This window comes from Hyalella azteca, unplaced genomic scaffold (assembly GCF_000764305.2).
Source record: "Hyalella azteca isolate HAZT.00-mixed unplaced genomic scaffold, Hazt_2.0.2 contig12774, whole genome shotgun sequence".
NCBI lineage: Eukaryota > Metazoa > Arthropoda > Malacostraca > Amphipoda > Hyalellidae > Hyalella > Hyalella azteca.
In genome coordinates, this window is record NW_025942721.1 from 485,044 (window position 1) to 501,281 (window position 16,238).

At 39.8% G+C, this 16,238-nt stretch overlaps 1 protein-coding gene across 1 annotated transcript in view; it reads left to right on the forward strand.

The window, feature by feature from the left end:
* The window catches only part of LOC108675032 (low-density lipoprotein receptor-related protein 1), an 83,631-nt gene that overhangs the window by 38,459 nt on the left and 28,934 nt on the right, over window positions 1-16,238 (forward strand). Inside the window, exons 41-54 of the mRNA XM_047883378.1 lie at window positions 94-315; window positions 1,094-1,322; window positions 2,331-2,535; window positions 2,678-2,684; window positions 3,369-3,641; window positions 4,337-4,570; window positions 5,151-5,300; window positions 7,455-7,616; window positions 7,923-8,030; window positions 8,808-9,085; window positions 9,470-9,598; window positions 9,690-9,741; window positions 12,741-12,793; window positions 14,987-15,182. Of these exons, the coding sequence (XP_047739334.1) occupies window positions 94-315; window positions 1,094-1,322; window positions 2,331-2,535; window positions 2,678-2,684; window positions 3,369-3,641; window positions 4,337-4,570; window positions 5,151-5,300; window positions 7,455-7,616; window positions 7,923-8,030; window positions 8,808-9,085; window positions 9,470-9,598; window positions 9,690-9,741; window positions 12,741-12,793; window positions 14,987-15,182 (2,298 nt within the window). The remainder of the gene's footprint in view (window positions 1-93; window positions 316-1,093; window positions 1,323-2,330; window positions 2,536-2,677; window positions 2,685-3,368; window positions 3,642-4,336; window positions 4,571-5,150; window positions 5,301-7,454; window positions 7,617-7,922; window positions 8,031-8,807; window positions 9,086-9,469; window positions 9,599-9,689; window positions 9,742-12,740; window positions 12,794-14,986; window positions 15,183-16,238) is intronic.

The window sequence follows — 16,238 nt, forward strand, 5'->3', positions numbered from 1 at the left end:
ATCGCCCGCTACTGCGCTAAGAATGTTACAAACGAGTATGTAATCAATTTTACATTCTAAGTAATACTGTCATTTTACTCTTGTTCTATTTAGGCCACACCTCGTACATGGTCTACGCTGACGACAAGAAGCTGTCCAGCGTACATCTATACGACGATGATGACGTGAACCCTCCACTACGAGAGCTACAAGACTTCACCGCGAGGGCCCTCAGTGTAGACTACCCTCAGTCTCGCCTCTACTACTCCGGGGTCTCCTCCGGCACCATCCGGAGCTCCTTCTTCAACGGCACTGACGACCGCCTCTTCATATCCAGTAATATTTGCTCAATTTTCTTGTACAATTTAGCATGCGCGAGTAGCTTTAAGCGGAGATTTTTTTGTTAGATTTACCATAAATACCCTCGTTCGACTTGGAATTATCTGTATTTATACGTGGATTTTATTAAAATTAAATTTATATGAAGATTAATTTTGCCTTACAATTGCGCTATGCCAACGTGGGCCTTTGAATTTTAGCGAACGAGAATATCAGTTCCTTTAATTCAGTCATTATTTTTCTGTTTGGTCATTCATCGCAATGGGTTGCATTCAAAATTGCTCGGTAGCACTAAGCCATCACACCAACTCTTGTTATTATATAATATTATATATTTTGTATAGTTTTCATGCGCGTATTATATCATATTACCCAGTTAACGCTTTATTATACTTTGAATTAAACGCAACGATATCCCTGGCTCGTTATCACAGAACAAGGCGCCATAGGAGGGCTGGTAGTGGAGCCTACCGAGCGCCGCCTGTACTGGACTTGCGAGACTTGTATTTTTTTATGCGCGTATTAATCATATTACCCAGTAAACGCTTTATTATACTTTTAATTAAACGCAACGATATATATAACACAATATCCCTGGCTCGTTATCGCAGAACAAGGCGCCATAGGAGGGCTGGCGGTGGAGCCTAACGAGCGCCGCCTGTACTGGACCTGCGAGACTTGTATATTTTTTATGCGCGTATTAATCATATTACCCAGTTAACGCTTTATTATACTTTGAATTAAACGCAACTATATCCCTGGCTCGTTATCACAGAACAAGGCGCCATAGGAGGGTTGGCGGTGGAGCCTAACGAGCGCCGCCTGTACTGGACCTGCGAGACCGCGGCCGCCGTTAAGATGGCAGCGCTGGACGAGCCTTATGGGGCCTCTGGCAAGCACTTCAAGGCTGGGGCCCTCGATGGCCCGCGTGTCATACACAGAGTCGTGCAGCTCAACCCCAAGGAGGATAGACCGAGCAGCATTGCTCTTGATTTCTGTCATCGGTGAGGTTTTAGTGGGTAGTATAATAAGAAATTATTGCATTTTTCCAGGATCGCACTTGATTTCTGTCATCGGTGAGGTTTTGGTGGTGACATAATAACAAATTATTGCATTTTTCTAGGATCGCACTCGATTTCTGTCATCGGTGAGGTTTTGGAGGTGACATAATAAATTATTGCATTTTTCCAGGATCGCACTCGATTTCTGTCATCGGTGAGGTACTGGAGGTGACATAATAACAAATTATTGCATTTTTCCAGGATCGCACTCGATTTCTGTCATCGGTGAGGTTTTGGAGGTGACATAATAAATTATTGCTTTTTCCAGGATCGCACTCGATTTCTGTCATCGGTGAGGTACTGGAGGTGACATAATAACAAATTATTGCATTTTTCCAGGGTCGCACTCGATTTCTGTCATCGGTGAGGTTCTGGAGGTGCATAATAACAAATTATTGCATTTTTCCAGTATTGCACTTATTTGCTGTCATTGGTGAGATTTTGGTGGCGAATAATTGTTTGACTTATACACTTTTGTGTGTAATATTTAGTCTGCCACGTTAATAAAGCTCGATGGTTCTCTTCACTTTGTTGTTTTATTTCCATCTACTGTATGTCCTTTGTTTTTACATTTATTTTCTTCCTTTGCTTGATACTCCTGGATACACTTGCGGTACATTTGAGAGAAATGGAGGGGTAGTTCTTAATTTTTGTTAATGTTTTGTTTTTTGTTTTTGCTCTGCCAAACTTTATTGCGAGCAACCAATTTGCTGAGCACAATTTTGTACTAAGTCCCTTTTAAGCGCATTTTCTCATTTATGGAAAAAAATTCCCTATTGTGCTCGTCATGTCCGTCAGTCCGTCTGTCCATGACTTCCCTTTTTTCATCGATTTTGAGAAAATGCGCTCTCTGTCATTCACTGCAGTGAGTACTGAGTTATATTTTTTGCATCCGCCTTATCAAATTTTTTTACATCTTTGACTAATATACCTTCATTGCCTGGCCGACAGCAACGTTTACTGGACCAACTGGCACCTGATGCAGCCAAGCATCCAACGGGCTGGCTACGATGGCACAGGCCTGGCTATGGTTATTGACACAGACATCGTACTGCCCAACACACTCGCTATCGACGACAGCGACGGCAAACTCTACTGGGCAGACGCAAGGCTAAACAAAATTGAGCGGTGCAATCTCGACGGTTCCCATAGAACTGTAAGTTATATTGTTCAGCAACTCGTAAACTTATAACCATGAGAATTTTTTTGTAATTTAGGTGAAACAATGTCTCCGGGCTGGCCTCATCCTTTGTTGTTCAATGGCTCAATAACAATTAATACCAATTTTAATTGGTCAGATACACTGTTAGAAAAAAAAACGGTGAAAAAACGGTCCCACTGGCGTTCTAGTGGCCGGTCGCCCCGTGAAAATAAACTGTTTCGCCGTGTTTATCAGATGTTTTACGGATTTCTAGTGTTAAATTAGAATAAAAACGGCGACACGCTGTTTCTTTTCACGTGCCGACCGGCCACTGAAACGCCGGTAATACCGTTAACGGTAATTTTTCTAACAGTGTAGTACGACTCTTATCCCATCACTACTAGATGTCTATAATGTCTTTAAACCCGGCTATGAGTCGAGAGTGTGACAGCGATCATTTCAATCATTAAATCTATTAGATTTAATTATTCGTTGCAAGCAAGAACATTTAAATTCTATTTTGCAAATCTTCAAACCATGTTTTTCAGACATCAGATAGGTAGTTTATTATCGCGTATAATTTATTGTGAATTCCTTTTAATTAATGTTTATTGTTCAATTGGGATGAATTTTATTGTGAATTCCTTTTAATTAATGTTTATTGTTCAATTGGGATGAATTTTATTGTGAATTCCTTTTAATTAATGTTTATTGTTCAATTGGGATGAATTTTATTGTNAAACCCTGCACATCAACAATATCAAACCCTGCACATCAACAATATCAAACCCTGCACATCAACAATATTAAACCCTGCCCATCACTTATGTCCCAACTACTCCCATCAGGTGCCGATGCTTGTCCCGTGGGTCACAGTTGCTCAGATACGTGCACGTTGTCCCCGGTTACCCGCGAACCGGTGTGCTCATGTCACCCCGGTCGGGTACGGAGTGATCAGAGTGTCTCAGGTCGGGTACGGAGTGATCAGAGTGTCTTAGAGTGTCGGGACTGTGCACTCACTGAAGTGAACTGTGGCACAGCGTACTGCATCCCGTATCAGGACGCGTGTAATGGCGTGGCGCAGTGTCCTGACGCCAGCGACGAGGATCCTTATTACTGTTGTGAGTGAGCCTCTGTAATAGACATAAGCAGACTGTTGACATTTTTAGCAAATTTTTTCATTTATGTAAAAAATGCGCTATTGTGCTCGCCATGTCCGTCCGTCTGTCCGTTTTCGTCGACGAGAAAATGCGCTCTCTGTCACTCGCTGCAGTGCAGTGAGTACTGTGTTATATTTTTTAGACTTTTTACAAGTGTCGATCTTTATACTATACTTTATATTCAATTGTCGATTTTCATCCGTACCGCGGTTACATTATTGACATCAAACAGTATTTGATGTTCAAAAACTCGAGCTCTATTGTCGTCACTTACAATTCTGATTAATGTTTGAATTTCATTACTATTGTATCACTCATAGGTAAGCTAATCTTCCTTACTTGGAAGGCTAAATTACATATAGTGAATAAAACAATAACAATTGAGCCTAATGTGCGTTCACAAGCTTACATTTAATAATTTAGCGCCACTCAGTCTTTGCTGGTATAAAATTAGAAAGAAAAATGTGTACCTATCTCCCTCTAAACTTCAAACACTTGTTTCTGACAATTTTATGTCTTATAGAATCATTGCTTATATAGACAAAGTTTGATCAAATATTCGTGAGGACAACATTATTTATAAATAAATATTATTCGTAATAATGAAATAATCTAAATAATATTATTATTTATATATAATCATTGCAAATTTCCAGCAACTCGGGAATGCAGAGACGGTTTCTTCTCATGCGGGTCCGGACGCTGCATTGCCAAGTCACGCGTGTGTGACCAGCAGCCGGACTGTCCGGACATGCGGGACGAGTCCGACTGTCCGTGCGACACAGACACCGGACACTTCTTATGTCCGCACATCGGCATCTGCTTGCCGCCACAACTGCGGTGTAACGCTCAGCCTGACTGTCCTGATGTCTCTGATGAAATTGGCTGCCGTAAGTCTTTTCTACTTCTAATCAGTTACTCAATAAACATTCAACTCAATTGGGTAGAAAAAAATGAATAATATTTTCGAATCAACTCGCGTCACTTCTTAAAATTGCTTAGAAAAAAAAAAGTATATAAAATTTCGAATCAACTCGCGTCAATTCTTAAAAAATAACAATATCATTTTGTGATCTTGTTAATTATGAAAAAAAAATGCTTTAATAAATTATAAGTTTTTATGTCTGCTTCGCAATGATTCGTCCGGCTCAAGCTGAAAATAATTTCGACAACTAATTAATGATTGATTCATTAAAAGTAATACCACCTCCCAGTTACAAGCGATTTTCTCCAGGCATAACCAAGCACTGTAGTAAGTAAGATTTACTCAAAATTAATTTTCTTTTAACTTTCCAGACGTTACAATAAATTTTTAATGTATATGAATAGATATGTATATGAACGTATATGAATAGATTTTGGCAGGAATTCCTGACAGTGTACGTTGATACTTTTATTAACGAAATACCGTTTGCGATCTCCTTAAGGCCCGGTATCGAGTTGTTCACGAGTTATGGCTTGATTGAACAGCGGCAGTTAACTGTTTTATGAACGAAATACCGTTAGCTGCTGGTCAGTCTGTTGCAGTCATCTTTGTTGGTGTACATACTGCTGATACTGCTGCTGGTCAGTCTGTTGCAGTCATCTTTGTTGGTGCACACACTGCTGCTACTGCTGCTGGTCAGTCTGTTGCAGTCATCTTTGTTAGTGTACATACTGCTGCTACTGCTGCTGGTCAGTCTGTTGCAGTCATCTTTGTTGGTGCACATACTGCTGATACTGCTGCTGGTCAGTCTGTACTGCTGCTACTGCTGCTGGTCAGTCTGTACTGCTGCTACTGCTGCTGGTCAGTCTCTTGCAGTCATCTTTGTTGGTGCACATACTGCTGATACTGCTGCTGGTCAGTCTGTTGCAGACATCTTTGTTGGTGCATACACTGCTGATACTGCTGCTGGTCAGTCTGTTGCAGTTATCTTTGTTGGTGCACACACTGCTGATACTGCTGCTGGTCAGTCTGTACTGCTGATACTGCTGCTGGTCAGTCTGTACTGCTGATACTGCTGCTGGTCAGTCTGTTGCAGACATCTTTGTTGGTGCACATACTGCTGATACTGCTGCTGGTCAGTCTGTTGCAGTTATCTTTGTTGGTGCACACACTGCTGCTGGTCAGTCTGTTGCAGTCATCTTTGTTGGTGTACATACTGCTGATACTGCTGCTGGTCAGTCTGTTGCAGTCATCTTGGTTACTGCACACACTGCTGCTACTGCTGCTGGTCAGTCTGTTGCAGTTATCTTGGTTACTGCACACACTGCTGCTACTGCTGCTGGTCATCCTGTTGCATTTGCTGACCAGCATGTTGTTGATGCATTCACGGCTGCTGATTAGTCTGTTGCATTCACCTTTCTTGAGAATCTGCGGTATGAATTGCTTTGCTCAAAACCCGATTCTTAATATGTGTTTTTCGGGTGATCTGTTCGTGGCCAAGGTCTACCATTATCAAGTTTTGGAGCGACCTGGCACAAAACATTTCGTAAGTGTACATATGTCAAATGTGATGTTTTTCGCCTGCTTTCACCTGGTGGGGAAATAACCGACGCTGCATTCCAGAGACGTACAGGGGTGGGACAAAATGAGGGGAACCCCTGCCATTTTGATACCGTAATTTATTTTGGTGTCTATAATCTCACTTATAACCTATAAATGGCAACCTCTCTGACTTTCAAGGAAACCAAATTGTTGGTGCCCGTATGGCAGGTGCTTGTGTGACAATGCTTGACGTTTCTACACAAATGCTGGACGTTTCTAGAGGTACTGTTTCAAGAGTAATGACTGCTTTTGAAAGAGAAGGAAAAACGTCTCCATCAAGGCACAGGACTGGCCGAAAGTCGAAGTTGTTTGAGAGAGGCCGTCGGTACCTAAATCGAATTGTGAGGGACAATCGAATGACCACTGCTGTTGAAATTTCTGCAGACCTTAATGGACACCTACATAACCCAGTTTCCATAAAGACTGTCCACCGAGAGCTGCATAGATCTGGATCTATGGAAGAGCTGCAATGAAAAAACACTGATTTCAGATACAAATGCTTTAGAGTGGTGTAATAACCATCAGAATTGATCCCTCGACCAGTATGAAAATGTAACTTCCTCTTACAAATCATCGTTTACCTTGTTTCCAACCTCTGGCAGAGTTTTCTTTTGGAGAAGATAAAATTATTTAATCCCGACTGTCTCCTCCCATACCGTAAAACTCGGTAAAGGATCTATGACAATTCATTGTCCGGCGGACAATGACTTCTGTTCATGGAAGAATCAACAGCCGTGACTTTTTTTAGGAATTTTCTAGGACCAAGTTCATACAATGTTCTTGCACTGTTTCCGGAAGGAAACAGTGCTAGAGCCACTAAATTTTTTAATAAAAGATAAAAAACCTCAAAACTTATTTTTAAGGTATTGAGGCTGTAATTGCCGCAAAAGGTGGACCTATAGCATACTAAAATATATTTTCTGGATTTCTCAGGTGTTTCCTATATTTTATATAATCTCTGTAAGGGTTATGCTTATCCACTGACTGATATTCATCAACAACAATGAAAAAGCTATTTTTAAGGTATATCTAATAGTATTTAATATCATTTAAAAACAACGTGGGACCATTTGCTGGTCACATCTCAATAAGTTTCTTGAATCTTGAATTTATGTTCCAGAGTTACAGAAGACTCCCGAGTGTCTACCAGGCTACCACAAATGCCACACAGGGTTGTGCATAGAGCCCAGTGGTAACAGTTACTGGTCATATCATTAAGTTTCTTGAACCCCGACTTTATCTTCCAGAGTTACAGAAGACTCCCGAGTGTCTACCAGGCTACCACAAATGCCACACAGGGTTGTGCATAGAGCCCATGTTTGTGTGCGACTTCGAAGACGACTGCGCGGACGGCGGTGCTTTCGGTCCTTCTAGTGACGAAGCCAGCTGCACCAGAACATGTCAGCAGGGTCAGTCTCTTGTGTTCGTGATCATTAATACATTATATTTATAATAATATAATATAATACTATGTAATATAATAATTAGTAATTATAGCCCCCAATGCAAATGTAATTTTTTTTATCGTATCTTCCATGTTGACTAAAATTTAAGGAAAAAAAGTGATGTGGTCATTGTGAAAAGATATAATTAAAAATTTTGCATCGTCTACAATGCACATGTAATTTTTCATACTGATGTTTCAAGGTAAATTATCTTCAGACAAAAAATTGTGATAGAAATAATTGATAAATTGTAAGGGTTTGTGCGCGCAGACGAGTTTCAGTGCGGGGACGGGTCGTGTATCATGCGCTTCTGGCAGTGCGACGGCTCCGCTGAGTGTCCTGATGGTTCCGACGAGACAAACTGCACCACGTTGAGAGGTTATTGCAGCCTATTAAGTACATACAATGCAGCCTATTAAGTACATACAATGCAGCCTATTAAGTACATACAATGCAGCCTATTAAGTACATATAATGCAGCCTATTAAGTACATATAATGCAGCCTATTAAGTACATACAATGCAGCCTATTAAGTACATACAATGCAGCCTATTAAGTACATACAATGCAGCCTATTAAGTACATACAATGCAGCCTATGAAGTACATATAATGCAGGCTATTAAGTACATATAAACACATTCAGAGGTTATTATTGCAGCCTCTCAAGCACATATAAAATTGAATGATTTAATCAACGCAATTTTCGTGACTATAAAATGATGAGAATCCTATCAGGCTGGGCTTTTTTTTTCGATGAGCTGATTTTTAAGTAACGTGAACAAATTTAGGTACTTAGATTTCTTTTACCGCTGAACTTTATCTTGACATATTTCGAATGTTTCTACATTATTTTATACGTCATAAGAGATATTTCTTGAAAAATTCGCAGCAATACTTGCATTCACGGCAAGGTAGTCAATTTTGTGAGTTATTGGAATTTTTTCCAAAATTTCCTTGGTATATGGATTACATCTTTTTACTCTTGCAACAAAGAAATCACTTGATCATTGTAAATACGTAGTCACCCATAAAATCATAAAAATTTTACTAGGGTCGTCTTGCAACAACTATTATTCGACGCATCTAATGCTGAATTAGTTCAGATCACGTATAAGAAAGTCACCAAATGAAGTTTAATTTCCCCCAAATCAGCCTGCAACGAAGGCTGGGTGCGCTGCAACGTGACCATGCGATGCATTCCCCCCAACTGGATCTGCGATGGCGACGATGACTGCGGAGGCTCTCATCCTCCCGAGGACGAGGATCATGACTGCGCGCGAGGCGGGGGAGACTCGGTGTGGATGGATTTGGTCGGAGCCTCCAAGGTGGATGAGGACCACATCCGGGGACGCGTCGTGCCCATCTCCTGCAGCCCCGGACAGTTCGCCTGCCCCTTCTTCTCCAGGACCCAGTACCTCTGTGTTGCTATGGTGGGTACATTACGGTCTCCAGGACCCAGTATCTATTTTTCGCTCTTGTTTGAACATTTCAATGCTGAAACTCTTACGACTATAAAGGATCGCTATCATTTGTGTAGGGTTGTGAAGGATTTATTCTCAGAATTTTTTATCTTCTTGGCACCCTACCGTGTTGACTGCAGGTGCATTTGTCTCGAAGTTATAAAAAATCTACGCAATAGAAGAACATATCTCTTACTAATATTTTTATTTTTTGCGGTAACTCTCTAGAAAGATGCATCAACTATAGAACAACGATTCTGTTATTGGCTCTAACACGCGTTTCTTCTATATTAAAATAGCAAGTAATGACCATTTCAATTCACTTCATGCTTCTCTGTCTCGTTTTCGGGACAGCAATTTTTCTGCGACGGAGAAGTTCACTGCTTGGACGGCAGCGACGAGCCCTCGCACTGCACGGTGCACACGTGTCCTGAATGGCGACACTTCCGCTGCCGCAACAACAACTGCATTCCCGACGAGCAGGTCTGCAACACTGTCAACGACTGCGGCGACTACTCCGACGAGGAAGACTGTCGTGAGTACGAGTAGCAGTAGTAGCATTCCCGACGAGTAGGTCTGCAACACAGTCAATGACTGCGGCGACTACTCCGACGAGGAGGACTGTCGTGAGTACGAGTAGCAGACTCGCGTCTTGTCTTCCTAATTATTCACCTTAACTAGTACGAGTTGGAACATTGTCGTAAGTACGAGTAACAGGCGCGCATGTTAGCTTTTTCTTTGTTTATTTATTAATTACTACGACATTGTTGGAACAATGTCGTGAATACAAAGAGCAGACGCTCGTGTTAGCTTTTTCTTTGTTTATTTATTAATTACTACGACATTGTTGGAACAATGTCGTGAATACAAAGAGCAGACGCTCGTGTTAACTACTTTATTGTTCACCTTAACTAGTATGAGTTTTGGGCGTGCTGGCTGCTCATGTGTATAAGTTAAGTTGCTTAAGTTATTTATCCTAATGATGATGAGTTGGAAGTTAAGTGACTCGTGAGATCGCGTGGAAGATATACAGGTTGGCTCTAAAACGTTTTCCAAATTACCCTGAGACTGTCATGTGAACTTTTTTTTCACATTGTTACATTTATATTGTGGACTAGCAGCTCTTAGTCAAATTTTAATCAGACTAACGAGTATGCACTGTTATTCACTGTCAAAAGCTAAGATTTTATTTCCTATTTCACAATAAATACAACCGTCTATGGGTTAGACGTAATGAAGCAATCTATAGTACAAATAACTTTGCTTTTCAATAAATATGGGAATAGTCGGCGGTGCGATTTCTTCAACTAAAAATTTCTCGTAATCATTTGAATGACGAATTTTGTTGCTGTCATTACATGTGCCGAGGACTGCGTCAAGTGAATTTCCTCCATTATTTTCATAGTACTCGATGCTAGACATTTGCTTTTAAAGCTAATTTAACCTTCCATTTACTTTTTTCTATTCACGCCAAGTTCCACATTTCTTTCGCAGTTAACTTTGAGATTAGTGCAGCCCTTTAACTGGATGTTTTGCACTTTTTTCATTATTGTGATTTATTTTATTAATATTATTTTTATTTATATTATTACAATGGATTACTGGGATGTTTGGTACTTTTTTATTATTCCAAGTTCAGCCTAAAGCGGTCGCCTATATACCACCTCACTATTTACTAACCTCTATCATGTTTGCATGTGTGTGCGACTTACAGGAAGCTTACCGAATTCAGAAAATCTTTTGAGGTCTGGTGCATCTTTACGATGCTCTATATGAATAAGTTCATTTTTTGTCAATAAATTGATGATAAACCCTCACTTTCACGCTCTGTGTTCAAGTATATTGTTCAGTGTAGTTTTTCTTGCGAGCTCACCGAAGCGCTTTTCATTGATTCATGACTTAGCCTCGATCATTCGTATCTCTATAACACGATGGCTTATTAATTATTACAAATATACGTGTTAAAATAAATCCTTTCAGTGCGTGCCTTATGGCCTTGGATTTACACGAGACGGTTTTTTTGTAAATTACGATTCCATACTTGTTAAAAAACTTACGTGAGTTACGGTACATGCATCAATTGCGGCCTTACAAGGTGGTTAGTGACACATGCGTTGAATGTTTGTTGCTTCCTATGAATTTATTTATTAGATTTACAGACGTTAACTTTTAGATTTTAAAGTAATTATTTCATTCCTGCGAACGCTGATTATATGAACGTATGGAAGGAGATTATCTGTGGGTTGACTGAGATTGTCATAAATCCGCTCTGAGGCTCTGTCCGACGTCGGTCGCAATATATTCATGTGAAGGTCGTGCGTTAGTTCCTGACTCTTTTTCCTGATTAATCCTTTATGATTAATCAGGAAACCTTACCTGATTAATCCTTTTTCCTCCTTAATTTCCTTTCTTTCCAGGAAATTAAGATGCCAAAATTAAGATACCAAAATTAATTAAAATTAATTAAGAGATGCCACACTTGGAAAAGTGTAGCATCGCTTAAGTTCCTTAGCGTCACCTCAACGCAACACGTAAAACTTGGCACGCGTTTCACGGCAGTGGCGTCGTCAGCAACCTATAAGATCTTCTGAACCAGCTGTAGTGAGATGTACTGCACATAACTTCACGTGGTCCGTAGAGGCCTTGTGCAATGGGATCAACTTTTTCAAACAAATTGTCTTATTTTAGTTGCCCTTACTTTGAGCTGTGGAGAGCCGTGGCAAAAGGAGTCGTTTCAATGTGTAGCTGAACAGCTGTGTAATATTCAAATCGTAGACGTCAAGCCGAGCCGCAGCGAGTGCTGAACCCGTAGTCTGGGCTAGACGGAGCGCTCAGGCAGCCAACGGGTTTTTGACGTCGGGCAGCAGCATGGGGGCGAGTCTGCTCTGCGGGCGTATTCCTCCTGACCATGGCAGTGCCGTGTTGAGTGTCGTGTAGTGATGATGTGTTCGCTCCTTCCCTGTTAGCAAGGCTGCGCAGTGCGCGATCAAGGGATTGAAGTACCGGTTATGTCGAATCCCAGTTTGTTACGTCAGATGTCGACACATTAGCCTTTCGTGTATTTTTGCCATGACGAGAGATTTGTCGCTAAATTAGGTACAGCTGCTGATTTCACGAGCTTTTCACTGTTGCTCTTTGTACAAATTTTCGTTCACGTGAGGGCCCGCTTGACTTCTTGCAAGTGTGATAATCTTAGTCGATTACCAGGAAACGTTGAAGGAAGCTAGATTGCTAAAAATATTTTATACTTTTCCCCGTTACAGAACTGTCTTTGATGTTCTTTAGTCTGTGCTTGGAACTCGAGTAGTGACATTTTTTCGATCAAGCTACTAATATATGATGAAGTTTTACAAAGAGATTCAGTTTATCCTAATTTTGGATAAATTAATACGTTGATATTTGAGCTATATGATTTTTCAAACGAATTTCAAATTTGTATAGATAAAATTGTGTACATTTGAATTGACGACATCATAAATGAGTCTTCGTTTGAGATTACTACTAACGTTGAAGCATGGCTACTGTATTTTTGACATAAAATATATAGTATATTTAATAATTTGTTATCGTTTATGCAACCGACTAACATCGTAACGTTATTGCAAGTATTGTTGGCTTTATCTAGATGAAGAAGCAAAGGAATCAGTCGCCGTGTCGAGACAGCGCCGCTTGATGCATGTCAGTTCAACGTGCTCGAGCGAGCGCAGACGCCAAAGTGACTGCCCGTAATCCTAATATCCCTTGCCTTTCTACCTCCGTTCCAGACAGATTTTAAATCGAAATACTCCTTTATATTCATGTTTTTTTATTACTAGTCAATATAAACAAGTTCACAATTAGACAACTAATACACTGCAGGCAGTAGTTGGTGTCATAACCATTAACCTGTAACTTTCTTTACCTTTTTTTTAGTGTTACGTCATCTTCTAAAATTTTAGATATTTTACCTTCGTGTCGTGCTTGAGTATGTACTTCTTAATGGACGCGCTTGATTTAATTATTTTTCTATCTGAATGATCTATGAACCCAAAAAATTTTTAATTAAGAAATTCTCTGACTGCATCGCCGTTCAACGTGCCGCTAGTCACGTGTCTAAACTTCGTAGTCAGCTTCTTGCCAACTCCGTTAGTCTCTGTACATTGCCTCTCCAACGTTCATCTGCTCACTGGTTTCCTCTTGTCTGATGCATTATCCATCATCAATTAGTTTATGCTCTGCATTTATTTTCAATTGTCTTTCCTTGTAGTCTTTATCATACTTTTTGGTATCATCTGAAGAGAGCAGACGAAAAAACATTTTAAACAATTTAAAATACTTTATTAACACGCCCGCCCCAACGCAAGCGGCGGGTGAGATAATCTTAGAGTCGATTATTTGGAAAAGTTAAGGGAAGCTAGATTGTTATAAATGTTTAGATTGTGTGATAATCTTGGAGTCTATTACCAGGAAGCGTTGAGTGAAGCTAGACCGCTATAAATATTTTATATTTTTCTCCCGTAAAGGGTTCTTTTCTTTTCAGGGTTCTTCAGTCTGTGTTTGGAACTCGAATAGTGATATATTTTCAGATCGAACCACTAATTTATGCTGTAGTTTTATATAGAGCAACAGTTTATCCTAATTTTGCATAAATTAATACGCTGGCAGTTGAGCTTTACGAGTTTTCAAATGATATTCAATTTTGCTTAGATAAAATTGTGTACATTTGGATTGACGATATCATCATAAATGAGTCTGCGTTTAAGATGTAGTTTATCTGACATAAAATAAAATATTTCGGTATCTATCAATATACCTGGTTTTGGTTAAAATCTTGGCTAAACTTATCTTGATATCCTCGGTTTACTCTTAATAGTTCGTTTGTTCTCGTTTCCCCATGTAATTATTTTATTTGTCACTAGCCTCAATTACGTCATACTTTTTCGATATTGTCTCGGCGACGCGTGACGTCTCGTATGCACCGCGCTGTTCTGCCAAGCAGCCTCAGCTTGTGTGCTGTTTGTCTGTCTGCTGCTCTTGGTTAGGCTAGGTTAGGTTTAGTGCACGCGGTGTTTTGTACCCTCCTATAGCGCGTTGCCTTCTCGCCTTTAAAATATTTCATTTATTTTGCGTCCTCTTTTAATTGATCTTTATTAATTTAAAGGTTACACTTGATTGGAAGTGACTGGTAGATATAAGTTTTCGTATTGAGTCCATCTGAATAACATTGATGATTTCGCAAGTTTTTAGTGTTAACGGAAAACTTGTTGCCTGTTATACCACATTTCTTCATCATAAAGTTTAATATTCTCTCTTTTATTTCGATAAAAGAAATATTTTTGTTACATGTGAATTTTTTTAAATAGAGAAACTTTTAATGAAGATGTTACTGGTGCAAGTGATATTATTTAATTTAGTTCAGATGGGCCTTCGCCTAATTGACGATTACCTACAGCATGCCTTCTCCCGTAACTAAAAAAGAGGCATAATGTTACTTGTCTTTGATAAACTGCCTCTGCTCTTATTATTCAAGGAATGAATCATGCGAGGAATTCTTCTGGTATGAAGTGTCGTTTTGAGCTTGAGGCCAGCCAACTTTGAGTTGTGATTTATGAATAAATTTTTCTCCTGTGATGCTGTGTGTCGATCGCAACTTCGCAAGCATGTTTTTTTTAATCAAATTCGATACTCCCTAATACCTTTTAACATAGTATCTTTATAGTAACAATTGATTATCGGTTCGAATTTTATTTAATGTCGTTCTGTACATCATCGTGATACTAAAATTATTGCATATTCAAGCTTTGAAAAATATTGAAACGAGATTGATACTTAGCGTTCCAACAAGATCGTTTAGTGGGAAAGTTATAGTTAATGAAGAAAATAATTGACTAGTATGTAGTTATAGTTCATGAAGAAATTATTACTCTGGTATGTAGACTGGCGGTATACTTTTTTGTGACGTGTGTGATGATGTCACCGAGGATGGGCAAGAACTGCCGTACAATCCATTGCTGTGCCCTCATCTGCTTTCTACATCTGCTCCTGAAAGTGATAGTTACAGCTGTAGCAGCTACGTCTGTGCAGACAGGTTTGTTACGGATTTCGGATGTACGTTCTCGGTACAATAATCTGTTCTGAATAATTTTGAATTTGCCAATTATTTTGTCCTATTGTATGGAAATGAAACCTAAATTTTTTATACAAGTGTTTTAATCAGTATCAATTATGAAATGTTTCTGTAAAGATCATCCTGCTTGTTTATTTGGACGAGCGAGATCAGTTCGTTGATGCTTCAGATCAGGACAGAATGGCGCGTCGGAGCGTCGCGGAGATCCACTGCGATCATGTGACATGGCGCGCGTTCTGCTGGTGCTTTTTTTTTGCTATCGTGCATTTTGGAGCTCGTCTTAAAAATATTTTGTGTATATGTTGCACACTCGTGCAACCAAGTGTAAATGTTGGTTTTGTTGTGGCCTTAATTTACTACGCATGGATTAAGGAATTTGTAGGATTTTAATAATTTGCAGCGTCTGTTAATCCTCTTCAAATTCAACTAGATTTTTCTCTTTTTTTTCGAAGACTTGGCACCAAGGTCTCGTCTCTGCGGTCTAGCAATAAATCTAAAGATTTTCAAAGTTTCTGAAATTCTTGGACTGCTTCTTATTTTATGTAACTTTGCTTCATCATTTTTTAGCAGTGTATGCTCCACATTTTGCAGACTTTGTACTGCTCAAGACGTGTACCCGAGGTCACCCACTAGACGGTAAACAGTAACCCGAGTAGCACTGCGCTGCCTGCTCCCGCTTGCGTTACGTGTCATAAAGAGGCTACTGTGAACGTCAGGCAGTCTAGTGCGTGTCGAGCGTTCTGCTCATACCAACTCGCTATAGTTTCTCGACCTCGTCTACCACGAGCGTCTCCGTGTTTCTTGTACTGCATACACCTCCTCATCACACTCTTGATGGATAGTTTCATGATAACACATATTTGTAATGATATCAATTGATACCAACTCGCTAGTTTCTCGACCTCGTCTACCACGAGTGTCTCCGTGTTTCTTGTACTGCATACACCTTATCTCAGCTACTACCACTCTTGATGGATAGTTTTATGATACCGCTTATTTTTAATGATACCAATTGAC